This window comes from Lepidochelys olivacea (genome assembly GCF_965140295.1).
Source record: "Lepidochelys olivacea isolate rLepOli2 genome assembly, chromosome: 1".
NCBI lineage: Eukaryota > Metazoa > Chordata > Testudines > Cheloniidae > Lepidochelys > Lepidochelys olivacea.
In genome coordinates, this window is record NC_140411.1 from 10,417,308 (window position 1) to 10,444,214 (window position 26,907).

The 26,907-nt window shown below is 54.1% G+C and overlaps 1 protein-coding gene across 3 annotated transcripts in view; it reads left to right on the top strand.

Moving 5' to 3' along the window:
- The window catches only part of ARAP1 (ArfGAP with RhoGAP domain, ankyrin repeat and PH domain 1), a 228,506-nt gene extending 207,135 nt beyond the window's left edge, over nt 1–21,371 (top strand). For 2 of the 3 annotated variants that reach the window (XM_084630992.1, XM_084630994.1), the window contains 7 exons: nt 474–506; nt 4,097–4,179; nt 8,084–8,134; nt 9,666–9,729; nt 10,549–10,704; nt 15,392–15,430; nt 16,301–21,371. In XM_084630992.1, coding sequence (XP_084487118.1) covers nt 474–506; nt 4,097–4,179; nt 8,084–8,134; nt 9,666–9,729; nt 10,549–10,704; nt 15,392–15,409 — 405 coding nt within the window. In that variant the 3' untranslated portion in view covers nt 15,410–15,430; nt 16,301–21,371. The remainder of the gene's footprint in view (nt 1–473; nt 507–4,096; nt 4,180–8,083; nt 8,135–9,665; nt 9,730–10,548; nt 10,705–15,391; nt 15,431–16,300) is intronic. The other variant, XM_084630993.1, reaches the window with a different exon arrangement.
- The last annotated feature ends 5,536 nt before the right edge of the window (nt 21,372–26,907 follow it).

Below are 26,907 nucleotides of genomic sequence, written 5' to 3' on the forward strand. Positions count from 1 at the left end.
TCCTATGCAGCAAACTGCCTAGTCTGTGTGTGCACCACTTCCCTCTGCTGGATGGAATCAGAGCTGCTTCACTGTGTGTCATGGGTCCTCTACAGCTAGCAGCTAATGGGGAGTCTCCTTTGGCTCAAGCGGAAAGGGCCAGTGTTGTCAGATTCATTATAACACATTGGAGCCTTATTTACTTCTCATTCTCAAGTCCCATTTATTGCAGCAGAGATCACACCCTTTGTGGCCAAGTGCCCAAGTCCCTGTGCCCCACTGCACAGATCCTTGCAGCTTCCGGGCCCTGCTCCCTGGGAAGTGAGATGCAGATCCCCATTGGCTTTACAAGCCTCCTGTTTTGTGGCAGAGCTGGGGTAGAATAGGGGGTTACCCAGAGGGTGGCACTTGCCCCCCTCCAAAACACACACACCTCTCCCCAGTCTGTGGGTGATCCTCTGTGTCTGGTTTAACCCCGATCCTTTATTAAACAGACCTTGAAGCAGCGGATGCCTGCCATGGAAAACGTGAGTAGAGAAGTGTGTTGTGTTACAGCTGAGCGGGATGATCTGTGAGCTTTGATTTGCTCTCTTGCCTTACAAGGTTGCCCTGGGTCAAACCCAAATCCAGCTGCTAAACACATTCAAGGGTGTGTTTGTGTGGGACACATGAGCACATGGTTTTCCTTATCCGAAAAAAATGTATTCACACCATCACCAAGGGAAATCATGGGAAAAAATACAGCAGTATTGTGTAACAATGATACAAAACAATAGATCTTCCTGTGGAATACCACAGTGGTTTTTTAGGGGCTGATCCAGCCCACACTGAGTTCAGTGGTCTTTTGTAAGCGATGGAAATGTCTTGACTGCTGTGTGTGGACACACCCACACCCGTGCACATCCCTCCACCCTGAGAGCTGTGTTCCCAAAGACACCTGACATGCACTGTAACTAGCGGCTGTAATGAGAGAGGTCAGGCGTGTGTTGCCATGGCGAGGGAAGTTACACCAGCAACCTTAGGGAACGGGCAAAGACAGTGGGCTCCGTGAAAATCCCAGAAGCAACAGCACTTGTGAAAGCAGGGTGTCTTATTGCCAAAATAAAATCATGCCTAAGCTTCCAAGGATCAGAGGCAAAGTCAGGGCTCTGATGCTGGTCCAGGCATCTACCCTGGGGCAGGCTTTGGCCTGACCCTGTTACCAATGGCCCTTTCCCAAGTTTGCCGAAAGTCCCCTGTATCTCTGTTACCACAGTATCTGAGCACCTCGCAACACCCCTGGGAGGCAGGGCAGGGCTGTTACCCTCCTTGTACAGGGGGGAAACTGAGGCACGGAGGCTAAATGACTTGCCCAAGGTCACACAGGAAGTTTGTGTATTGAACCCTGTCTCCCAAGTCCCAGGTCAGGGCCCTAACACTGCACCATCCTTCCTTTCTTCCTGGGTGAGGGGTGATGTGGAATATTGAAAGAGGAGGCTTTGACCAGATTGTCACCAGCCGGTGATCTAGGGGGTACAACCTCCAGTGAAGCTGCTGCCACTGTGGGCACAATTTTGGACCCCTCATATGTGCAGGGGTGGTTGAAATATTAAAGTGCCTGTTCCCCTCAAGAATTCTTGAGCTTTCTGGGCCTGAAAACGCTTTTGTAATCCACCCCCAGCGCTCATTTGGCCATCAGGAAAAAGGCATTGTTCCCAAGGTTAACGAGGGAGGTCTAATAGTCCCTCTGAGGAGTTCATCGGGCTGCAGTGCCCTTCTGTGGTAGCAGACGTTCCCAGGCAGGAGGGCGTGAAAGGATGATGAATGGGAGTTAGACAGTTTTTCACCGCTTGCCTGTCCCGGGGCGGGAGGCCCTGAGGGACCATGGATAACTGTAGAACCATAGAAATGATGGGTGAAACAAGTCTACTAGTAGGTCATTCAGTGCATCTCCTGTCTAGCGCAGGAATGTTCCCTCCCAATGTGTCCTTCGGGGCTTTGTCCAGTCCCGTGTCAATGTCGTGTTTGATGGGGCTTCCCCCCCTCTTCCCTTGGGGGAGCTATTCTGTAGTCGAGCAGACTTTACCAATGAGCGGGGGGGTTCTGGCATTCAGAGGACGGTTCTGTCCCATCACTCCTACTTACACACACACACATCAGCCCAAGCAATTCCTCTCCCTTGATTGGACGCTCGCAGGCACTGCTGCCTGATGGTTCAATGCTGATCTTTCCTGCGTGTAATCAGCATTGCCAACTCCACACCATGACCCAGGGGCGCTTTTGTAAGTGGCTCAGTGTGAGATCGATGGTTTTGTAATTACAATTCGCTTTTTCTGTGTGTGCAACGTGCCTGAGACTTGACTGTGTAAACTGCTCCCTTTGAGTCTTGTACATATGAATATAATCAGCCATATTCATATGGGGCCTAAGCAGGAGCAGCCTGGAGACTGAATTGTGCCCCAGCGTAACTCAGAACCAGCCCTAGTAAATAGGAACCATGGGCCCAAGCTGCCAAGTGCTGGATGGTTTGAGAGCCCAAAGATCAGGTCTGGGAGTTTGGTTTGGGCCATTAGAAGGAGGGGGCCAGTGACAAAATTCAGATCCGAACCCAACCTTCCCCGGAGTGCGAGGTGGAACAAAGCAGACGTCGGGTGTATATGCATGCCACACAGGTAGCATACGTTGTATCGCTGAACTCCTGTGGCTCGCGGCATGAGCTGACATGAAAGTGGCTCTTTCGTAGGTAACACACCTGTAACATACAATTCCACACCTGGAACGCGGCCCCGCCTTCTGCATAGGCAGGTCTGGAATTTCGGTTTGAGCCATTCCAGGCCAGGATGTCTAGGTCTCGATCCAGGCTTGTTGGTGGGTGTTTGTGGAATGAACCAGGGCCAGATGTACAGGAGGGCTGGCCTGGTGGTGAAGGCAGTAACTCCATTAGCATGGAGCGAGGAGCAGGCGAGTGGGGCCGGCTGGCAGAGGGAGGCTGAGTTTGTGAATTGCGTTTGGATTTTGGGGTGTGGCTGGGGCCGTTCTCCAGCAGCCAGGGTCATGTCTCTCTGTTCCACCCATGCCTCTCACCCCTGCTCCTTCCTCTCAAAGGGGCCCTGACGCCGCCTGGAAAACCCACATTGTGCGGCTCTAACCTGCGTCCTCCGCCCAGCTGTCCTTCAGCCCGCGTCCTTAGAGATGTTCACATGGAAGCGGGATCTTTGTGGAGTACGGCTCCATCTGCCGCCATGGCCTCGCTGGCTGTTGGCCGTCTCGGTCTGTAGGGCTAGTTGGGATGTCACAGACAGGTTGCGGGGAGCAGGCGCAGCTGGGCCCGTTCTGTTTGTATGCACACAGCCCCAGCATTAAATACAGGTCTGTGTCTGTGCTCGTGGGATCCCAGCTCCTAACTGCACTGGGATACCAGCCCCAATCCCAGCTCCATGGGGCCCCGGCAGAGCAGGAGTGCACATACGATGGCTTGGGGGGGCAGTGTGAACAAGACCCTAATGCGGGTCAGGCCTCCCCCCCAACCAGCAGTAGGGTTTGCACATGCACATCTGAGGACAGGATTTGCCTCAGCAAGGTCTGTGAGTGGCAGAGCTCCAACCCTACTCTCCGCTCAAGACACACACCGCACGCTCCCATTCCTTCCTGGCATTCACCTTTACACTTCAGAACCACAAAACATAAGGAGCTGCCTCCTGTTCTTTTCCGAGCAAGACCTTCTATGTCACCCCCTCCTCCTCCTCTTTACTTAATCCTTTGAAACCCTGAGGCTGGAACTGATAGGACCCACCTGGTCTGGTTGCTGGGTGAGTCAGGAGAACAGCACTGCACCATCTGCTTGCCCTAGGTGCTCTATTGCAGGCTGGTCTCTAAGAAGGCGTTATATTCATGTCTGTCTGTCCCAGAAGGGTATTTCTGTTGTTGAGGGAAGAAAACCCTTCATCTTTTTGTGTGTTGCTTTGGCATCATTCAGAGTTCTGCTCACTGGAGCTGAACTCACCAGAATGGACTGTCCCCAGCAATCAGAACTGGAAGGCTGATCCAGATTGTATGCGTCTGCACCATGGCAGTGGGTTCACTGTCGATGTTGGGTTGTTTCTCTCTCTGACTCCCTCTTGTCCTTCTGTCTCCCCAGAGCCACAGACCGGAGAAAGAGTGGCCAGTCAAGAATCTGAAAGTTTACCTGGGAATTAAGAAGAAATTGCGCCCTCCGTCCTGGTGAGCAATGGATTGGAGTCTGAACAGCGGCACTTCTCGTGGGTCCTGGGCTCAGTCAGCCCTGCCAGCAGGAAGCCATGGGGCCACCATGGCAACGCAATCAACAAGGTCTAGTAGATAGAGCAGAGGGATGGGGAGCTGGGAGCTCTGGATTCAACTCCCGGATCTGCCAGCAAAGAGCTGGGGGACCTCAGGGGAGTCACTTCTCCACTCTTTGCCTCAGTGTCCCCATTTGTGAAATAGGGGTGATGGTACAGCTGAGTGTGAGATTGCAAGGCTTCCTTCATTCATGCTCTGCGCACTGTACTTGGCGCAGTGAGGATCCTGCATGGGGCCTCTCGGCACGACCTCAGTACAGTAATAAACAGTTGGAATGGAGTGCCGCTATCAGATCTTCCATCAGGATCCATTCCAGTTATTTATTACTGTACTGCAGTCGTGCCTAGGAGCCCCGGTGAGGATCCAGGGTCCATGGCAGTTCCTGATAAGCAGCTGCTGACTTTTATGGAGGTGACAGTCATCCTAGGCCAATAGCACTGCCCCCATTTCACAGAAGGGGAAACTGAGGCACAAAGACGGAACGTGGAATTGCCCAAGGTCGTGCTGTGGCAGAACCGGGAGAGCTGAGTCCCAGCCCCCAACGCAGTCCACTCGGTCTCTACTGACCCACATCACTGTCATGCTAAAGCCAAGCTGCAGCGCGAGGAGCCATCAGCTGCCTGCACAACAGTGCTGTGGTTTCCCTGCTGTGAACCCGGTGTTAGCTGCTGCACCTTGCCCATGGAGCAGAGCTGTGTGCCGGGAGGTGGCCAGCAGAGGTGCGTAAAACCCCGTGGAGGCGCCTTTGCCCCGGGCTGCACAAGACTCAGCTGTCTCGCTGTTGTGTGTTAAGCTCTGAGGTTTGCTGCTCTCTGCTGTTCCTGCGGGCGGATGAAAGCCGGGAACAAAGCCTGGGTGCTTTGTCAGTGCTGCAGGTGTCAGCAAAGGAGCCGCACACCGTCCCAATCGCTGGGGCTTCTCCTGTTCTCTGGCTTCTTGCCACCAGATGTCAGAGCAGCCTAGCGAGCCACAGTCCTCTTCCTCCCGAGCCTCAGGCTGTGTCTGGGGCACACAGGGCTCCTCTCCATCCCTCCCCTGGCATCCCCAGAGCCCCAGCCTGCCAAGGGATTAGCACTTCTAGGGAGGAAGAGTGCTGGCCTGCCCCTTCAACGCCTTCTGCCCTGATTCCATGCCAGCCTAACGGTCCCTGTGCCCCGCTCTGAGTGGAGAGGGCTGAGCGTGGGGTTGCTGGGAGATGCGGGCCTTCGCTCGCCCAAAGCTCGAAACTCGCCCCCTCAGGCAAGGGGAAGGAGTCACTGACTGCCAGCCACAAGTAAATACTGGGGACCACAAATGAAAAAACTGGGGCAGGAGTGAAGGTTAAAGTTTAAAATCTGAGATCCAAAAGGGGGAAACCAAGCCGAGAACCCCCGACAGCGCCCTCCACTCTGCAAAGGAGTCAGTGGGCACCGTCCAGAGGCACTCTGCCCTGGGGCATGGTCAGAGACGGCACCATAAATAGGAACCCCTGGTCGCAGAGGAACCCCCCCACTCCCACGTCCAGCTTCCTCCTGCTGGGATGGACGACAGCCATCTTGGCCAGTGCCAGGAGGAGGTTGACAAGGAGGCCAGGGGTAGGGTGTGCCTGGATCAGAAAGTGGGGGAAAAGTGCAGCCGGAGCCTCAGTAAGAGGTTCTGGAGCAGCTGCAGCCTGACTCCCCCGATGTAGACGTGCGCCAGGGTCTTCCTCTCACTGCAAGAGGAGCAGGTATAGGGGAGTTCATGATCCAGGCCAGGTGCACGCACATGCTGATAGCTCGGCGGAGCTGCCAGCCAATAGCCCCGCTGGGCTGTGGAACCAGAGTGGGGAACAGGCTCCCCCACCTGGGTTTCTCGCCCTCCACGGGCAGCAGCAGAGCCTGGCACTTGGTGCCAGGAGGGCATGAAGCACGAGCAGGCACAGATGTTTCCTCGGTGCGGTTTGGAGACAGATCCAGTCAGCCTATTCAGGCAGAGTGTCGAAGATGGGACGGCCTCTGAGTTACTACAGAGAATTCTTTCCCCAGGCGTCTGGGGTCTGGCTGGTGGGTCTTGCCCACATGCTAACTGATCGCCATAGTTGGGATCAGGAAGGAATTCCCCCTGGCCCCATCAGACTGGCAGAGAGCCTGGTGGGGTTTCGCCTTCCTCGGCAGCCTGGGGCACGGGTCACTTGCAGGGTTAAACTAGTGTAAATGGTGGAGTCTCTGGAACTCGAAGGCTTTAAACCATGATTTGAGGTTGTCAGTGACTCAGCCAGAGGTTCAGGGTCTATTCCAGGAGGGGGTGGGCGAGGTTCGGTGGCCTGCAAAGTGCAGGCGGTCAGACTAGATGATCATGATGGTTCCTTCTGCCCTTAAAGTTTAGGAGTCGGGTAGGCTTGCCGGGCGGTGGTGCGGTGACAAGTTGGAGAGAGCAGCGTTACACTCCAGGTTGGAATCTGGCTAAGGCACCCCTGCTCTCCCTTCCAAGTACTGATCTGGCTGGCAGGTCTGCAGGAGGTCTGCAGGTGCAGACGTTCTTCCAGATTTTTATTCCATAGGGTGGAAAGGGAAAACACAGGAGCTGTGAAATAGACCACGCTGGGGCTGTCTGCCAGGGCTGGGGAACGCAAAGCACCAGGAGGGGAATGCCCCAAGCACAGCATGGCAATGTGTCACTGTGCTATTCCAGAGTGCTTTATTCAGCACATCACACTGGGGTTAGACGTCACAGGTCAGGCAGGCCTGCTGCGGGGGGCTCAGCCCCAAGACTGGGTCTGATTTGGGAGCAATTTGGTTGGGTAAGAGGAGGCAGGGAGTGGGCTGGAGACTGGAGGGGCCAGGGCTGTGGTTCACATCCAGCTAGCCCCATTGTTTAGATTCTGGCACGGCTAGGCTCTTGCCTTGTGGGGGTGGGGTTTGGATTGGACCTGCCTTATTAAAAATGGGCCCGATCCTGAGAGATGCTGAGAGCCCAGTATTGTTAATGCCTAAAGATCCTGGTTTTCAAGCTGGCACAAAGGCCAAATCAGATTCGTTACTCAATCCGATCCGATCTGTCAGATTCAAACAGATCAGATTCATGAGCCAGAATCAGTCTGTCCCTGCTGCAAACAAACCCATACTTGAAAGGAAACCTGAGTGCAGCCTCCCAGGGATACATGCCACTGATACATAAGCAGGGAGCACTGCAGGGTCATGGCTCTCTCTAGAGACAGTCCTGCCTCCTGCTCCCGTGGGTGGCCGGTGCCACGTGGAGGGCCATGGAGCTGGCATCTTTGCCAGAGCACCACTCATGCCCAGTAGGTCGTGATGTTGATTTGGACATCGCTGTCTCACTGGCTGTGCCTGGGGGCAACTTGTGGGTTGGACACTGGCGTAAAACTGGGAAGAATCAGGGCTAATGTCTTTTGTTTTACCGGGCTACCCTGCTGTGTAACGTTGCATTGTGCTGTTAAATATCCCCCACCCCAGATGTGGCTGCATTTAATCAGCAGGCAAACTTGGGGATCCGCTGGGTTCAAATGCACCACAAAACCATGAGAGAGGATGGTTTTATGGCACGTGGCAGCTTTCCGACCTTTGCAGAGAGTTCCTCTCATTGCCGGAGGATGCCAGCAATAGACTCAAGTGCCACCTGGCCTCTCCAAAAGCAAAGATCATGGAGGAAAGTGCCTGGCGGTGGTGACAAATCACAACAGTTTGCCACCGTAATGCAGAGAGGCTTGTGGTTGCTGGGATACCAGGTGTGCTCTGTTGGAAAACTTACTAACCTAACGGGTGGGGAGCCGTTTGGGAGAGGAAAGCTTGGAATTCAGCGTTCTGTTCTCTTCTCTCCCTGGCAGCTGGGGATTCACGGTGTTCTATGAAAATGAGAAGCATGAAAAGCAACAGTGGTAAGGAGCAGTGGCGGGCCGGGGCCCGGGGGGTTTGGCTGGAGGAGAGCTGTTTGTTAAGCTTAGCCAGGCCCAGACCCCAATCCGCTGGCGTTCAGGCAGACAGGGAGCGAGGTGGAGCTCCATTCAGAAACAGAACCATGCTCGCGCACCAAAGGGGTTCCGGGACTTCCCCGCTGCAGGAGACTTGGGGAGGAGGAGTTGTTTCTGCACAGAAATGTCCCTGGCCAGGATCTGTCTGCATGGCCTTGTACAGTTATTATTGAAACAAATTCATTGCCGTGCCAGACTGTAGCTACTTAAAACCCCCATCTGTGGGCCCCCGTCACTTGAGCTAAATGAGAATCTCTATGGATAGGGGTCTATGACATACAGACCAGCAATGCTGAGTCCATCCCAGAGAGAGGAGGGGGCTCTCTCTCACCCCCTTCCCCAGCATTTTATTTAAAGGAGCCACTGTCCATTTCTTCAACCATCTGTCCCTCTAGACCAGTGGTTCTCAAACTTTTGTGCTGGTGACCCCTTTCACACAGCAAGCCTCTGAGTGCGACCCCCCCCCCCTTATAAATTAAAAACACTTTTTGTGTATTTAACACCATTATAAATGCTGGAGGCAAAGTGAGGTTTGGGGTGCAGGCTGACAGCTCGCAACCCTCCAATGTAATAACCTCGTGACCCCCCGAGGGGTCCCAACCCCCAGTTTGAGAACCCCTGACCTAGATTCCCTCCCTCTGGCTCTGCCAGCCTAGCTGCTGTCTCTGTCTAATTATCTAGAGCTCAGAAGCAGCTTTCATCATCCGACGCTCCAGATGTTCTCTGATCACGAATGATGATGTCAGGAATAGATCATTCGACACACAGCTGTATTTCTTAATCACGGTGATACCCATGTACGCCCACAGCCTGGCAGCCAGGACCCCATCCTGAGAGATGCTGAAAGCCCAGTAACGTTGGGGCCTGATTTTGAATACCTAAAGATCCTGGTTTTCAACCTGGCACAAAGGCCAAATCAGATTCGTGACTCAAACCAATCTGATCCGTCAGATTCAAACAAATCAGATTCATGAGCCGGAATCAATCTCTCCCAGCTGCAAACAAACCCATGCTTGAAAGGAAACCTGAGTGCAGCCTCCCGGGGGAACATGCCACTGATACATAAGCAGGGAGCACTGCAGGGTCACGGCTCTCTCTAGAGACGGCCCTGCCTCTGGCTACACCAGCAGATCCAACCCCACTGGTCGCAAGTGCCAGGGCTGGACCCAGGGCAGCCAGCAGCCCCTGTGCCCTGTGCTGGGCAGGAGCCATCCGGCTGTGGCCTGGAATAACAGCCACTGAGGCAGCTCTGATTGTGAGCAAGTGAGCCGGCCTGTAGGGCCGGTCGTGTTTCACATCTGCTGTGGGATTTCTGCCGCAGGTGGCTTGCATTCCCTACACTGGACGCAGGCAGGCCGGGGAGGGGGCTCGTCTCGCTGCTCACGTCACCTCCGGCCGGACTCGCCCACCCTGACTGCCCCTTTGATCTCCTTCCCAGGTACCTGTGCTGCGATACCCAGATGGAGCTGCGCGAGTGGTTCGCAACCTTCCTCCACGTACAGGTACCACCTGAGCAGCGGGCGGCCCCTCAGCATGCGTTGCCATCCTTCAGGGCGGGGGGAGAGGGGATGGGGGCAGAGAGGGGCCTTTCCGCATGGCTCGGATACACCCCCTGCCACATGGGGGGCCTGGCGTGGGGGTCTGCCGGCCTGACAAGACAGTCACATTTCACAGCCCCCACAGCCAGGTCACCATCTCCCCCAGCCAGCCCAAGAGGAAGGATGGTCTGATGGCTAGAAGACTAGCTTGAGGTGTGGAAGAGCAGAGTTCGATTCCTACCCCACCACCAAGATCCTGGGTGACCCTGGGCAACTCACAGCCTTTCCAGGGCTCTGTTCCCCCATCTGTACAATGAGGACAGAGGGTTGGGAGAGAATAAACACAGTAACGATAGTGATGGGGGCCAGATAAGTATGGCAGGTAGGTAGCTGAGCAGGTGTGTCGGAGAGGGGCAGCATCGGTCATTGATCTGCTGACCGGCTGGCTCAAAGATCCCCTTGAAAGGGCTGTAAAGCCTTTGGCCGCTAGCTCCCGGCCCCGCTCAGTACTGCAGTCTCTGGTCTCTCTCCAGAGCCGTATGTGAAATGCTTTGGTGGCTCTTAGTCCAGCTGGTGCAGCATTGCAGCGGGCTCTGGTTGCTCTCCGGACTGAGTTGAGACACATTGGCCGGACAGCATTGAGGGCCGCTGGTGCCGCTCTGCGTCTGAATTAGAGAGCACTCAGTGAGGCCCCGTTCACTGGCACGCTGAGATCCCAGGCTTGTTCCAGCAGCGCTGGCCGCTTCCCTGCTCACTCGCCATGTGTCTGCTCTCCCTCCCCAGAACGGCGGGAACGTGTGGCCCTCCGAATCCTCCAAGGTGCGGGCGTCGCGGACGCAGCAGGACTCCAGGTTGGGTAACATCTCGCTCATCCCTCTGCGGGGCAATGAGAATGAGATGAGGAACAGTGTGGCTGCTTTTGCTGCTGATCCGCTAACTGTGAGTGACAACCAATCGGTGCTGGGTTTCACGGTGCAGGGAGTGGCATCCCACTGGCTCGTAGCATCACGCCTGCCAAGCGGGTGGGGCGGGCGCAGGATCCCCACACCCGGGGATTTCCTCCAGAGTGAGATCAGTAGGCGAGAGCTGGGTGGGGTTGGCGAACACAGAGCATTTTCTGCTGTTAGCCTGGCTCGCAATCCTTTCCCAGCCTCTGTCCTAGTCATTGACTCAGAGCAACCAAAGCCAGGAGGGCAGGGTTCATTCTTTGCCCGTGTTGGGTAACTGTCCCCAGCAGGCCTAGGGGCCCATTGTCCAATGGTCGGCAGGGAGGTACCTGCAGGCGTGATGCAGCGACAGGGGATGCAGCTCGGCAGATGATTTCTCCTGGTAATTGGGGTCGCTGCTTTGAAATTCCTTCTCCGTTACAAATCTGCTCCCTGTCCCTGTCCTTTCCCTCTCCTCGGTCTGGACTCTGTCAACACGCAATGGCAGCACGGGGGACTGCTGGAGAGGCTACTGCAGACTGTGATTCGTCTACTGTTTCTTCCACAAACGTGGAAACTTCTCGGATTCGCTTGAGCAACAAGGCCCGAACCAGCAGTCAGCGACTCAGATAAGGACTAGCTGGGTGTGGGCAGTTAGCAAAGAGCTGGTCTTTATCTGATTGCCAACGGACTGATCCTGGGGGTCCTTATTGCTGTTATAAACCTGACCAGAAGCTTTTCTTCTGGGCCCTGAAAGCAGGACAGCTTGGTCTAAGGAACGCAGCTGGTGGCCAGAGGGAAGCCACTGGCAGGTAGCAGTGTTCATCCTGGCCAGCTCCTCCTCCATGGCTTGGGGACTGGGCAATTGGCCGTCGGATGCTTTCCAGCTACAAGCCCAGGTTGGTAGGGACTGAACCTCGTTACTGCTCAGTGGCTTGGTGTTAAATGAGCTTGGCAGGTCTCACGCCAGTTCCTAATGGACAAGTGTCTGTGTGGCAAAAAACCACGACTCTAATGGGTGGGGGCCATGACATGAACAGTGGGTCTCAGCCCAATGGCTAGCAGACAAGCATTCCTACACAAACACCATCTTCACAAGGGGCCACTAGCAGGCCTCTCTGCAGAGAAGCCAGGGACTGAACGGGCCTCTCTAGAGAGGTCAGTTCAGGGCAGGGTCATGGCATATTGGCCAGGTGTCCGGGCAGGAAGCTTGCCCCACCACTGCATGGGCTGTATTTCCGCTGTGGGTCAGGAAGGGACCAACACTTCCTAGCACTGAATTCACGATGTCCATGGTTAAAGGTCTGTTAGTACAAGCGCCCTTTGCCGGGGAGATCCAGGCCATGCAGCGCATAGCACCCCGGGCCCTGCCTTCCCTCAGGTTTATAATGACAGCTATGGTGGAACGGGATCTCCAGCGTGGCTCTTTACAATGGGATGCGTCTGGCTTTTTGCTTGGCAGAGGGGACAGGGAGAAATGCCCACCACCCTGGGGCCCGGTCGGACTCTGCTTCGTGTTTGCTTCCCCTCTTCTGCTCTTGCTCGGTTCGAGAGTTTGGGGCTAACCCTGCAGCTGGCAGCCATTTCCCGTCTCTGTCCCTCAGGATGTGTCCGCAGGCCGAACTGCAGACAGCGGGTACTGCACCGAGGCAGCTGGCTCAGCCCCGCACGCCAGGGATGGGGCAGAGGGTGCGAGAGCAGCATTCGGTGCGAGTCCTGGCCAGGCCGTCACCAGCCTCAAGGGTGGGGAGCGCAAGGGCTGTGCGGGGCTTAGACAGCCCAGATCCCCCAGTCAGGAAACACTGCCCAACGGTCTGCCGATGGCATCTGAAACACCGCTGTCAGCATGCAGCATCGCAGGGAAGCCCCTGGGAGCTACATCTTCTCAGGAGATCCCCAAATTAATAACCTTCTGCCCTTGTGCACATCAGTGAATTCACCCTCACCAAACCCAGGGAGGTGGGCCAGCATCATTAGCCCTATTTGACAGATGGGGAAACCGGGGCCTGGAGAGTTTAGGTGACTTTCCCCGGCGGACGGGGCACAGCAAATCCATGGCAGGAATAAAACGCATGATTCGGATTCCCGTGCTCTAACCACTAAGCGAAACTGCCTGTGGGTGCGGTATAATTCCTAAAAGGATGGGGCTCCCTTGTATAACCCCCGCCAGCATGCTCAAGAAATCTCTCCGCAGCGTAGCAAGGCTTTGAGGTGCTGAGTACATTGAACCAGGGTCCATTTGCCTAGAGCTATTGCCCACTCCCCAAGGATGTTCGGACTCCTCGTGGCCGAGCTGTCAAGGGGCCCATTGTGCATTCACTCTGCGCACCCGCTGCATTGAGCAAGGAAGGGCCTGAGCTGGCAGACAGAGAAATGATTCGGTCTCCAACCCCCTTGCTCTGAAAGCCGGGAATGAAAGGCATCGTGAAAGGGGGGCCTGATGGGGCGGCGGGTGGGAAAGCTGGTGAGTCCCAAGGAAGAGTGTTGAGTCTTTGAAGAGTAACTGGTGATGTGCCGGCAATTCTCTCCCCTCCTGTTTCTGGGATGGTTCGGAGATCAGCCAGAGCGCCGGGGCGCTGTACCTGAGCACATCCCTCTGGCTGCGAGCGGGGGCTCAGGAGCACCTGGTTAGACAGGTGTGCTGTGCTGGGACAGGCAGAGCCGGTCTGCGGCCCTGCCTCCTTCCTGCCCCTCTCAGTGTGATTTTGCTTCCCTGAGCAAGGGCTGATCCTAACCTGGCCCCTTGGTGGGACAGGCTGTCTCTCGGGGCATGATGCACCGTCACCGATTCAGAGAGCCCCAGTTACAGCTCAAAATCCCTTTCCGATGCAAGCCCCTGCCTCCCCATCCGAAGCTGCTCGGGCATATTCGAATTGGTTGCTGGGGCGAGACTCTTCATCCCCCAGCAGATCCGAGGGGTCAGGATTAGAGGCGGAGTCTTCCCCCTTCCTCTGCAGCTTTTGTGCCAGCCCGCTTGGCAGCGGGTCTGGTTCCGCAGAAATGGGACATCTCTGCTTGGCTGACGTTTGTACCATGGCTCCAAGCGTTTGCCAGGCTATTAAACCTAGTGGCCCTTTGCTCCTCTGATGAAAAGGCTGCTACGTTTTCCGGCAGCTGCCGCTGCTGGGGTTGTTACTTGTGTGGCTGGCTGGATAATACAGGCCGTTTTCCCAGGGATGTGTTTGTGGCACATCTTGTGGTCACTCCCCTCAGGCGTGCGAGTGAGGCAGGACGGTCGTGCGATAAAGGTGCTGGACAGAGATCTGGGGTTCAAGTCCCGCTTTGCCACAGACTGACCTTGGTCAAGTCACTGCATCTCTCCGGGCTCTCGCTCCCCATCTGGCTAAACAGGGATAATAGTTCCCGTGTAGGGGAGTTGTGGGGTGCTCAGACACTGTGGCAGTCTGGGCTGAAACGTTTGATGGGCTCACAATGCTCGCAGGAAGGGATTTTTAAAGTCACACTTGGAAATCTTTGTGCGAGATGCACTTAGGTTCTCCTCCAATCAATATCACGTGATTTTTTTTTTTTTTTGGACCAATCCCAAAGCAGCACAGTTTGAGTTTCCAGTATTCCCACTCAGACTGTGGAGTAAGGAAAAGGCAGTATGAGTGTGAGGCTGTTGTAACGCGTGAGCGGGAAACTGCTAATAATGATTCCCTGTGACTCAGGCCTGGGTTATAGCAATTCACTGTTTTGCCCAAGGCAAATAGTGTGTGTCTTTTACAAGCCAGGGCCTTGGGGCCACGAGGTCTTATCATCGGCTTCCCAAGTACCCTGTTTTCTGCAGGAGGATGGGGCATCTCCCCAAGCACTTGGGGTTTGCCGCACAGTGCTTGTTACTCCTGGGGAGGGTGGATGCTGTAGAAATTGACATGTCCACAGACAGACAGGACTACGATACAGTGGCTCTTGGTTCTAAGGAAGCACCCTGGTGAGGTTTATGCCGGCACCATCCCCGAGGTGGGGCGTGAACAGCGTGAGGTAATGCGGGTTGGGTGGGGGCAGGAACAGCCTGGCTAAGGGACCAACTCCCAGCTCCTGCCAGTGTGTTTCTATGAGCATGTGATGTGCCGGGTGCCTCTAAAAGAGACAGAGGTGCCAGCAGGCCTGCCCCTGAGGTTCGTGGGTTTGCAGGATTCAGCCAGATCTGGCAATTTCACTGCACAAGGCCTGGTGCAACAGCATCATCGGTGGTCACGCTGGCTGATGCGGTGGTGCTCAGTAGGCCGTGGTGGTGGAGACGGTTGCGACTGGCCTGCTGGTCTCAGCAGCTGAGTTCTCCCGGGTCCACCGCTGAGCTCCCGTCTCAGGCAAGTCGTTTAACCTCAGCTCCTGCCCCTGCAGAGCGGGATGGCGCCTGTCCCGCACCCTGTGGTGTCTGGCATCCTGGAGTGAAAGATGCTTGAAGAGACCCAGATAGCAGCCACTCTCGGCTTCATAGGGTAGTTACAAAGTGAAGGTCGTCCCTTCGCCCTCTCCCAGGCCCAGGTAGCTAATCGATAGGGCTGCACAGCGGGAGGGGAAACTGAGCCAGAGTTAACCCTTTGTTCCCCATGGAGCAGCCCTGTCACATTCATCTAATTACCCACAATCGTTCCGAGCCGAGGGGTGCAGCCCTTCCAGCTACTCAGCGCCACCGACGGTACATGTCGGAGAAGGAAAACTAACCCCTTCCTCCTTATTTTCTCTCTCTCCAGCTGCTTCGAAACGTATGAGCCGGAGGCCTAACACATCAGGTAATTCAGTGCTTCAAGCATTCCTGCTTGTTTGCAGTGCTCTGCGGCACGGTGTGTGCCGGGGAGATCTTCCCCCAGCTCCCGGGACCCGATGGCAGCTCGGTGGCCAGAATTAGCCTAGAGCCGTCTTCATCTTCCCTGCAGAGCTACAGCTCACAGCAGATCCCACAACCTGGCCCGCTCCATCTCCCCTCAAGCGGCCGCTGCTTGGATATGGAGGTTGCATGACAAGCTGGGACCTGTGTAACAGAGTCTACCGTTTCCATCTCGATCCCGGCTGCCCCTGGCCCGGCTCTCCATGGGGTTCAAACCAGGAGGGCTGGATCTAAAAGGCATGTCCCGGTACTGCCTGATCTGTGAGCCAACTGGCAGGTCAGAGAGCTGCACTGTGCAAGCCGGCACCTGCGCTGTGCACAGGTATGGAGACTACATCTCCTGCCGGGCTGGCAGTGACAGCCGCTGGCCCTCAGCACTTCTGAAAACCTGGCCGAGTCTATTCAGGGACGTAGGGAGGGTCTCGGGGCCACCCACAGTTCGGCCTCCGTGGCTGGCTCAAAATCACTCAAGTGAAGCAGAGTCAGAGCCAGGAGGAGGACCCAGGAGCTGACCTAGACTCCCAGTCCCCTCCTGAACCCCCAAAACCATGCCACCCCCCTTAACGACATAGCGGGCCCATCTCCAATGGACGGGCCGCAAAGCACTGCTCTGGGCCATGCAGGGTGGAGAAAGCAGCCCAGAGAGTGCGAGATGTGAGTGGGGAGGGATAGCAGGAGCCAGAGAGGCAGGGAAAGGCCCTGGAGGAGCCGTTCGGCTGGCCAGCGGTCTCTCTCCCTGGGAGTCAGCCTAGTGTCTCTCTCTTTTTGTCCCCAGGTCCGTTTGCGAGAGGGGGGAGTCAGCCTGAGAGCCCAGGTGCGCTCAAGTCATGTTGCGTTGTCCCTGCTCATCCAGCGGGGTCTGCGCGGAGACCGGGGGGCTCTCAGAATGTGTGCCAGCCCCTTGATCCAATCATCTCCTTCTACGGCAAAGCCGACAGCAGCCGCAAAACAATAAGCAACCGTGTTTGATTTAAGGAAAATGAATCCATTGGCAAAGAGCGGCTTCTAAAGGATTAATTATTCAAGCAGACACTATCTCATCACTCTTCTCGACGGCTGTCCGTGCCGTGACCAGCCGAACCCCAGAGATGGGGCAGAGGAAGCTTTCTGGACCCATCGCTTCACCTGGGAGTGTCTTTCTCCCCCATCACCAGCTGCTCCTTGCTTCTTCTTGGGTCCTGAATTAAAACTGGAAGGGCGCAGGCTGGGATGGCCCCTCTCTGGTACCAGCTGCTGCTCCGGGAGGGGTTAGGGGCTGGGGGCACTCTTGCTTTCTTTAAAATCCTTTCTCTCTATTTGAAACCGCAAGCCACGGAAAGGCAGCAAGGACCACCCAGCCAGGCCAGGCAGAGACCTTCCCGCAAGGGTGCTTCTGCTGGTGGAAGCATTAAACCCTCCCAAGGAGGAGCGGCGGGCTAACCCCAGCCGTTCTGTATCACTACGTTGGAGAAGGGCTGAAGGCGACCCACGGGGGAAGCGGATGAAGGCTCCCGTTGCTGCTGCTGGCCCCTCAGAGCCACACGCCGCTTCTCTCCTTCTCCCAGGCTGCCCGATCCCATGGCCACATGGGCCTTTCGGGTGAAAGCTTCACCAGCAGAGCGTTAGAGCGGGAGAGTCCAGCGCCCAGCCGTGGGCATGTGGAGATGGCTGAGTGGAGTCACGGCTGGGACGCGTGGCTTGAGGGGCCCTGGTGGAAGCAGCAAGAGACTGGGGCGCGTGTGGGGGGACGGGACTCTGGGCCAGCCTGAAGTTGAGCTTGGAGTGGGGCCGTTTGTCCTGGGCAGGGAGAGGGGCCAGTGCTGTCCTGGTCAACGGCCTCCTTGGTTATTGTTAATATTAAACGCCTGGGGAAGTCCATGTGATGGTGTCCCCGTGCTGCAGGGCAAAGGGAAGGGCTGGCAGCCTGAATGCAGCAGGCTAATGCTGGGGATGACCTGCTACCCCTGGGCTGCAAGCTGAGATAAAGGGGCAAAGACCCGCGGTCTTGGGGCTGCAGGTCAAGATGGGGGAGTGGGGGAGGGGCAGTTGCTTCCGCTAGAGGTGAAGATGGAGGAACATGAGCCCATTATTTTAGGGCCCCAGGCCAAGACGGAGGAGCAGCGGCCCTCTTCATCGGGACTCTAAGTTGGGACAGAGAGAAAGAGGCCAGTTTCTGACTCCCTCAGTGTTCAAAAGTGGGTGCTCAGAGAGCCGAGCGATCAGTCGCTAATGCACGTATCAGGCAAAGCCAGAGCGTTCTCCAGGTGACTGGCTACATGGGAGAATTCTTCTGTTTAATAGTCTCCCTTTTCTTTAAAAGCCTCGGAGATTCTAGACCCCAAAAAGGTTAAAAGAACATTACATCTGCATGGTCAAGCACCCAAAAGCCAGGAAATGTCAAAAGTAAGGTTATCCAGGCAACCTTAACTCTGCCCCTTGAACACGTGCATTATGGTATAGTGTTTAATGATGTGATCACATGCCATTTTCTCTGCAAAACCTCTGCCCCATTCCTTGTCTGGTGAATGAGGCAGGGACCACACAGTGAACAGCTGTCTTGTTTACTTCATGCCAGGCAGCTTGTGCCCTGAATGAGGCAGGTGCTGCGGGAAACCAGTGTGTGATCCTGTAATTAAAGAATGTACTGTAACCCATACCCAGAGGGAAGAGTTAAGGTTATGCAGCAGTCTGTAACCACGTAACCTTAACATACGCATCTTTTTGGTATGGAATAGAATAGTAATGTTCTATCTATATATAGCACCTTTCAGCTGAGGAAGGCAGAGCACTTTACAAAGGAGGAAAGGGTAATGTTGCTCTTTCTATCAGGGCTCACACTCTAAAGAACAGGTTGGATGCAATGCCTTGGAAAACTGAAGTTAGAATTAAGCACGCCCATTTATTCTGTTAACCTGGGCCAAGGAAAGGGGGCCATAGGGATAATAAACGTTTTGCACTTCCTTAGCCTCTTTTGCCCAAGGATCTCTAAGCATTAGGAGAGCCGCATTGTATAGGGTTAGATAGGGGGGGTTCAGATCACGTTTCACTCCCCCTCACACACTCAAACGTAGCCAGCGTCGGGACTGGACACAGCTGCTGGTTAACATCAGCATTGCACACCACGTCAGGACAGGAAGTGAAGATGAATGCTGTATCCTGCTGAAGCTACAGGGGAATTTAAGGAGGCCAGCTGGAGTGATCCAAGTAGAAATAGGCCCAGGAGCCTGGTGTTAACACCCCTACTCTTGGGGAAAGTACCAGGCAAGCTATGGCCAGTGCTGGAACCTAGTTTCTTTGCATAAAGAAGCCGAGAGACCAAGATGACTGGCTGCTCAGAAACAGCATGTCCAGTTTGCTAGGGAATTCCATCCTATCCTGGTGGAGGGTGACCTGGCCTCAGTTTTTCAGGCCTTCCTCGCCTGTCCTCTGGATTATAGCAATACGACACACCTGGGCCTGAAGCCTTCAGGGTTTAGGGAACTTCAACTAATACAGAACATTGCAGCATATCTCCTTAGCAACGTGGGCTCCCGCGAGCACATCGGACCTGCCCTCCGCTTCCCACAGATCACTGAATCCAGGTACAAGGTCCTTATTTTCAGAGTAGTCAATGGCCTCTGCCCAGGGTATCTAAAATAGCCCTGCAGCGCCAGGAGTGGGACTGGTGTGGAGCTCTCTGCTCCTCTGGTACAGTCGAACTTTCCACCATCATCTGTGCAGGAGACAGAACTTTGTCAGGGGCTGGTCCCAGACTGTGGAGTCAACTCCCCCAGGAACTAAGGACCATCACAGACCTCCTCACCTTCCACCCCAAGAGCAATAGGAGCTTCTCCAATCAGCCTTCTCGAACAGAGGGAGATGATGGAGGCTGTCAGGCAGCCACTTCTGGCTTCCTGATCTATGCCACTTGGCTCTGGCATTAATTGGAGCAGCTGAGGAGCTGCTCTAACTTACACCTGTGGTGTAATGTCCACAAGACAGGACACAGGTGCTCCATGGGTCTCGCCACCTCTCAGGATTTGGCCATAGCAGTGTAGGAAACAGCTGCAACCATGCGGCGGTCTAAGGTACCATACCAGGGCACGGAGCAGTTATTCATTAATGATGCTGAGGTGTCCAGTGAATCTAGTTTGTTGGCTAGCTGGAGATTTTCGAACCAGTTGTCAGGTTGGTTCCCATTCCCCAAACCGCTCCTTGAAACATGCTTCTGAAGCAGACGCTGTCTGTGTGCAGCTGGCTCAGCAAAGCCAACACGAATAGCAGATGATTAACAGGGAATGAATGCTAGGAGTAACTGAGTCCCCCAGGGGTGAGAGAGAGAGCGGGATAAAGAGCCCCACTCAGGCCGCACAGAAACAGGCACCAGAGTCGAAAGCTATTCTGGCTGGAGATCCAAGACCCTGGAAGCAGCTCACTGCTCTGCTTGGTGAAAGACTGAGACCCCTGTTTATGCCTTGTGGGCATAAAATGGACTGAAATTGGGGCCCCTCCGTGCTGCTTGGGGTTTTACACTCTGTGTCGTATGCGTTATGGATGGGAAAAATCCAACTATTGAAGCGAGATGGTCAGGAACCAGATTTTCCATTCTGTAGGTCTTTTTTTTTTCCTTTTCTGTTCCTAAATGGAACGAAACCAAAAAACACGGACGTTTCCCACAATGTGAAATTTCAGGGCGCGGAGGGAGGGGAATTGTTTTAGGTCAATTTGAAACATTTTGTTCCGACTTGAACTTTTTCAATTTGCTACGACGTTATCTAAGATAAAATAAAGAAATGGAAAGTTGTTCCCAAGGGAGACTTGGAGCAGCTGTTCATTGGGTTTTGGTTTGGTTTTCCTGAAATGTTGAGATCAGTGTGTTTCTGCAAAACGTTTTGCTTTTGACAAAGCAGCATGGAAAAATGTCCTGTTGGAAAATTCCTGGCTAGGCTACTGTTGGGTCTGTCTCTACTCCTGGGGTGAATCTGTCTGTCCTCCCGTTAGCACGTGCCTGGTCCCTAGTGCCTGCATGGCAATGCTGGACCCTGTCATGTTGTTTTCAGGCCCTTGTCTTTAACCCATCACACTCTGAGGAGCCCTAACGAGTCTCATTTGCTGACTACCCACTCTCCTCTCTCTAAAGAGCCCCCATACACCCCACCTTCTGGGAGAACCAGGGGGCAGAGAATGACACTCTCCCCTTCTTTCTTCAGCTTACCCCCTGCTAGACATGATCACAGTCTGTAAGTATCCGCATGGGGAACAAATATTTAATAACGGGCTCAATCTGGCAGAGGAAGGTCTAACACGATCCAATGGCTGGAAGTTGAAGCTAGACAAATTCAGACTGGAAATGAGGCACATATGTTTAGCTGTGAAAGTAATTAGCCACTGGAACAAATTACCAAGGGTCATGGTGGATTCTGCATCACTGATCATTTTTAAATCAAAACTGGCTGGCTGTCTGAAAGCTCTGATCTAGGGATGATTGTGGGGCAGGTCTCTGGCCTGTGTTATACAGGTCAGACTGGATGATCACATTGGTCCCTTCTGGCCTTGGAAGGTGTGAATCTAGAAGGGGACGTCCATTCCCACAGGCCGACAGACCCGCTGAGGCAGGTCAGTCATTCCAGTCAGGGCGGGTGGGACGGAGGTACAGGAGGAGTTGGGGCAGAGTCAGAATTAGCACTCAGGAGCCTTGCGGCCCATAGCCCTGAGCACAGACTACTAGCCTCTTCCTAGAAGGGGCTCACAGAATGTGCAGGGCCGCGGAGACTGCAGACCCTGGGGCTACCAAATAGATAATAGGCCGGGCTGGGCATGTGTGTGTCCCGCCCTACCGTGACTGGCAGCTACAGCCAGAGAATAAAGGCACCAGTTTTAGGATTCTTCTCCTGTGGTGACTTGTGTGTGATTGGCCCAGATTTCCATGGGGATGGTCACGCTTTGCACTAATCAGATGTGCTGTTCTGTCTGCCGTGGCTTTCTGTGTCCCTTTCATGACCTACGTCCTGTATGTCACTTGGTCTCATGGGTAGGGCACTGAAGTAGGATTCAGGTGACGGGGGTTTAAATCCCTGCCCTGCTATGGACCGGTCACTCCAAACACGTTAACCGCGGGCGTGGTCTCAGAGATTAGGCGAGTGAGAACTATGTAAGTAGATGTCCCCGGGAGATGACCTCATGGCATTGCCCCCAGTTGTGCCCTGCACCTTGGCACATGCAGAATTAACAGCATCACCAGGTCGGTGAGATTCCTGACCTTGGAGGAGAAGAGCTATTTTTGTTCTTTAAAAGCCAGAGCTATTTTTAAGAGGCAGCCGTCAACCCTTAAATGAAGACGCCCACGATGGTAGCTTCCGCTGCTAATGGAAGAGCTCTCCTGCATGTGTTCTAGGCACCCGGCCCCATTAGTGTCACTCAGCTATTCTTCTTCCATTAGCGGGCGGGAAGGCAGGCTGGAATGGGTGATGTGTCGGGAACAGCGTGAGCACTGTGTATGCCATGGAAGAGGGAAGGCAAGAGCGTTGGAAGCAGTCTGAAGAATTACTCCTCCTCTATGGCTTTCTGCATAGTTGCCGTCTAACCCCCACCCTCCAAGCCCCCCTTGGCATGGGGGATAGAATGCAGCCCCATCTGCTCTAGAAGCGGTGGAGCTAAAGGAAAATCCCTCTTAGCGGTCAACAGAAGTAGTAGGTCTTTTACCTACTGTCGGCCTCAGTGGAGCATGTACCCTGGAGGTTTTACCTGAGCAAGGCAGCATCTAGAGATACCTGGTGTATGTGTTAGCTAGTGCAACACAATATATGTCGTGGGGAGGTGGTAGCATTAAGAAATTAGACAAGGCTGCTGCCTGGCTGTGACGTACTTCCCCGGGGTGCAACCTGGAACGGGGTTACTGCTGAGCCCTCTGGCATACCAATCTCACACTCTGAGGCTGTGACAAGCTGCAATCCTCTCCAGGTCTTGCACTTACACAGCCATACACAAGCAGGGACACACCCAGCTGCAGTTAACATGAATGCTTTCGCTAGCCACTTGTGAACCAACAATAGGTTTCAGTCAGTTCCCCCCAGTCTAGGACTCCAGAGCTGTACTGTTCCTATCAGTGTAAGTTATTACCAGGTCCGCCCCTCCCTCAGTGTGGAGAGCACAATGCACCAGCCCCCATTCATGAGCAGATTGCACTTCAAACAATGCACTGTTTTAGGTAAAAAATATAAAACAGATTTATTAACTACATAACAACATTTTAAGTGATTAGAAGTAATAGCGTACAGATCAAAGTTGGCTACCTAAAAAATAAAACAAAATTGCAATCTAAGTTCTATACGCTACACAGGATATGAAACAAGCGCTGTCTCACCCTGATGATACAAATTCTCCACCAATCTTCCATACACAGGCTGGGATTCCCTATTTCCTGCCTGGGACCACCTCCCCAGTTCAGTCTTTGTTCCTGAGATGTCTCCAGATGTTGCATTCTGGGGAGAGTGAGGCCAAGTGATGACGTCGCTTTCCCCTTACAGCTTCTTCTATGTGGAGGGAACTTCATTGTCCCAAACAAAGCCCCTAGCATAGTTAATGGAAAAGTACAGGTACAAAATGGAGTCCAGGGTCACATGAGCTGGTCACATGCCCTCGCATGCTTTGATGAGCCGTAGCAGCCATTAGCCATATATTGGCTAGAACGTCCACAGGAAACTCCATCAGGTCAGGATAAGCTTCTTCCATGGCCTACTGTGTTAATGGGCCGTTACCTTAAATGGTTTATCCACAATGTGCTGGCTAGACGGGATGTAAACTACCTTGTGGGTGTCACCCTAGGAGCAAACACATTTGAAATACTGGTACATAGTCAATATTCATAACTTCAGATACAATGACAGAACATACAATCCAACAGGATATTGATGTTCAACAGATCAAGACTTTTAGAATAATACCTTACAAGGCATGCTTTGCACAAAACATATCATTATACCACCAGGGGTTGCCAGGGTGTGGCTTTGGGGTACAGAATGTCACACTGGCTGTTTGTGAAATGTCACAAACTGGCTGTAGAGGAGGGGGATAAAAGTTTATTCCCCATCCGTAACTATGGGCAAAGGGATGTTGATTGTGGAGTGTCTCTCTACCGACTGGTCTTAGCGCTGTGAGAAATACTCCAAGACTGGCTGTAATCCTCCTCTCTGAGCCTGGAAACACGGAATCCCAAACAGCTGGGCTTAATGGTGCCCCAGTTCTGTGGAGTGTCCATAGACTTCAACGTGCGTGCCACGTGGACGGTGAACCCAGCCACATCCCTCCTTCCCCATGCTGGACGCTGCCTTTTCCCAGGCGGTTAGTATGTTTCACTTCTTGGAGCTAAGCCTGGGCAAGCCAGAAACTGGAGAGCCAGGCCTATGAGCCTGTAGCATGAGATACGCGGGAAATCCCGGTGGAGGTCTTCCCCAGAGAGCCCTCTACAGTCAAGTACCCCAAGTCATGTGTCAGCACAGGGACCTGAGATTTCCATGTTAAAGATGGCCTCCTGCATGGATGTACAGGTGCGTCAAGTGGAGAAGTGTACTCAGGAAGGGAATGGCCATCTCTCAGCAGAGCAGGCGTGAGAACTTCGGGCTGATATCCTTTGCCTGCCAACATGGTGCTCTGCTGTCCTGACTAATGAGGGGAGAAGAACATCCCCATGACCCCTGACTGAGTTGGCTTCTTCCTGGGCTTGGCTTCCAATCATGGACGTGCTCTCAGAGTGAGCGTGAGTAATACGTGCCAGCTGATCTTTGCCTGCATGTTCCAGGCCAGGTGAGATTCTCGGGTGTGTGGATACTGTGGAGATGGGTGCATTAGAAATGTCAGGGAGATGAGTGGTCCTAGCTGAGCTCCGTTGACTTTTCTGTCCGTGAACACAAGACAGCTTTACTAGATTAGATGTATTTAGAAGGTCCGTCTCGCTCCCACCCAAAGCAATCTGTCCAGAAAGCTGCAGCAGACCTCCCCCATCAAATACCACCATTTTGCTCATCTTCACTGCTGTAGCCGCTACACGATTGCCCTTGTCGTCAAGATTTTTCATTGCCATGTCCCCATCTATCTCCCCGGCCTCCCATTCGCCTGCAGCTGGGTCAGTGCTGTCATCTTTCTATCTAATCATTTATCTACGCTCCTCACCCTGCTATCTCAATGCCTCCCAGTTCCCCCTCTCTGTCCTCTGCCTTGTTGTAGGTTGATCCTTTCCTGACCCTCTACGGTATCTGCAACAGCCTGCCAGCCTCTCTCCATCTCTGATTATCACAGCTCTTTTCAAACCCAGCTCTTCTCCACAGCCCACTGCTCACCCGTTCCCCGTGAGGGCACTCAACTCTTAGCAAGCCATTGTGCTTCGCCTTTCCACCTCTCACTGTAGCCTTTCCTTCTCTGGGCAGCACAAGACCGTTCTGTTGAGAGCAGTGCTGTCTTTGCTTTTGAATAGCCAAGGTTTCGTAAGCCTGACTCTCCTAAGCAAGAATACACAAAGAGCCTCCCGCTTGAGTTTTCGAGTCATTGTGCTTTCCAAATACCAGCCATACTGGTCTGGAAAAAATCCATGTTAAAAATGTCAAGGCTAAAAATCTCTGTGTGGAGAGGGATTTGTTGGTGGAAACTCGTTTTCAGCAACAGCCGGATTGGGCAGAGGAGTCTGGGGTCAGAGATTGTGTGTGATGTGCCAAAACATGTCCCCACCTGACATAATGCTGAGGCTGACCCGGAGAGCTGATGAATCGATCTCTGCACTGAAACTGTAGCTTAATAATGGGGGTGGCTTATGCACAGATATAACGGTATTGCATTATATTTCTCTCCTGTTGTGTCAGAGAGCGCCATCTTTGCTCCCCGTGTGTCTGTCGGCTTCTCTCCACTTCCCTTTTCCCCAGCCATGTCCTCTTCCCCAACCCCTTCTGCCTTCCATGTACCCGCACGCCAGCTCCTTCTCCGTCTCTTCCCGCCAGGCCCTTCCCTCTTTCTCGAGCCCTCGTCAGCTCATTGCTGGGCCATCACCCCTTCTCCAGCTTGTTCTCCAGCCACCCAGCTTCCTCCCTCCTCTCCTTCCACTTCTTTTGGCCACCACTGCCGGGAAACTGGTTGCATTTCAGTTCCTCTTTCTGGACTGCTCTCAACTGAGGAGCCAAGTCCAGCTCATGGTTTCCCAGATTTATCCCCACCCCCACTGTGTCGGTCCTCGATGCTCCACCTCTATAGGGCACTCCACAATCAAAGGATCAGCTTGTACACTGGGCAGAGCTGATGGGGCTTAACAGCTGGGCCCACCTTTCTATCTCCCTCGGGTTTTATAGTCACACGTCACATTGGTATCTGAGTGCCCCCTCCCCACAGGAGAAGTGAACACAAACGTCTCTCATCCAGCCCTGCTGGTAGGAAGAAGCTTAAAGACCCTTGTTGCTGGGACGGCTCTGTATTGTCAGTGGGAGGATGCTGAGGGCCCCAGACACTTAGCCCTGCGTGCAGCATGGCTGGCGGTGGTGATTTCAGCAGCCTCTTCTGCTGGATGCTGGCATCCTGCTCAGGGGCTGGGGAATGCACAGACCTTAAGGCTGGCACGGACCTCCTACCTAGCACAAGCCAGAGGATTTTGGCCAGTCACTGCTGCCCCAGCCCAGTGCTGTGAGGTTGAACCAGAGCAGGTCGCGGTAGTGGGACCTGGAGTTTACAAATGCCAGGCTCACTGGGGCCAGGTCAGAGACAGGACCAGCTGTAATCCCCTGGCCAGGCACAGGGGGAAACGTCTGTCCTTTGCCGCCGTGTTGATTTGGGTATCTAATCGCATTGCGTCGCACCAAGGCTGTGTACGGATCGAACACCCGGAGCACGGCACTTTCAACCAGCAAGGGGCAGCTGTAACTCCAGGGTGGGCTCTTGATTTCCCTGATGCTAGAGAGTGCAGCTGGGTAAGGTAACACCTAACGTTTGAGACCTAGGCACGGCAGTAGGCAGCTAGGTCCCCTACTCAGATCAGCCTGTGGCCATCACAGATCCGGGATGGGCGTAGGATGGAGGGGTGGGTATAGATCTGTACAGCTGGGATTCCTATAAATGCTCCTTCCTTTAATGGGGCCTGATGAACGGTAGCAGGTTCCCCTGGTAACACCACCAAGGTTACCATAGCAGGGTCTTGGCTACAGATTAAATAAACCCCACCTGGGGATTCGTAGAAAAAAGGAAATTGAATAAATTGCCCATGATCCATAAGGGAGCTGCTGCCACACCCCAGGGGGCGGAGATTGGGGGTCTTGTCACACTGGCCGTGCAGCACGCACACACGTGTGTGCACTTGTGCGTACGCCCGGTGCACAAGTCTCAGGATCTGCTGACTTTCAATGGGATGATTTTCGTGCTGGTGCCCTGCTCTCCTCTCCAGTTTGTTCCTCC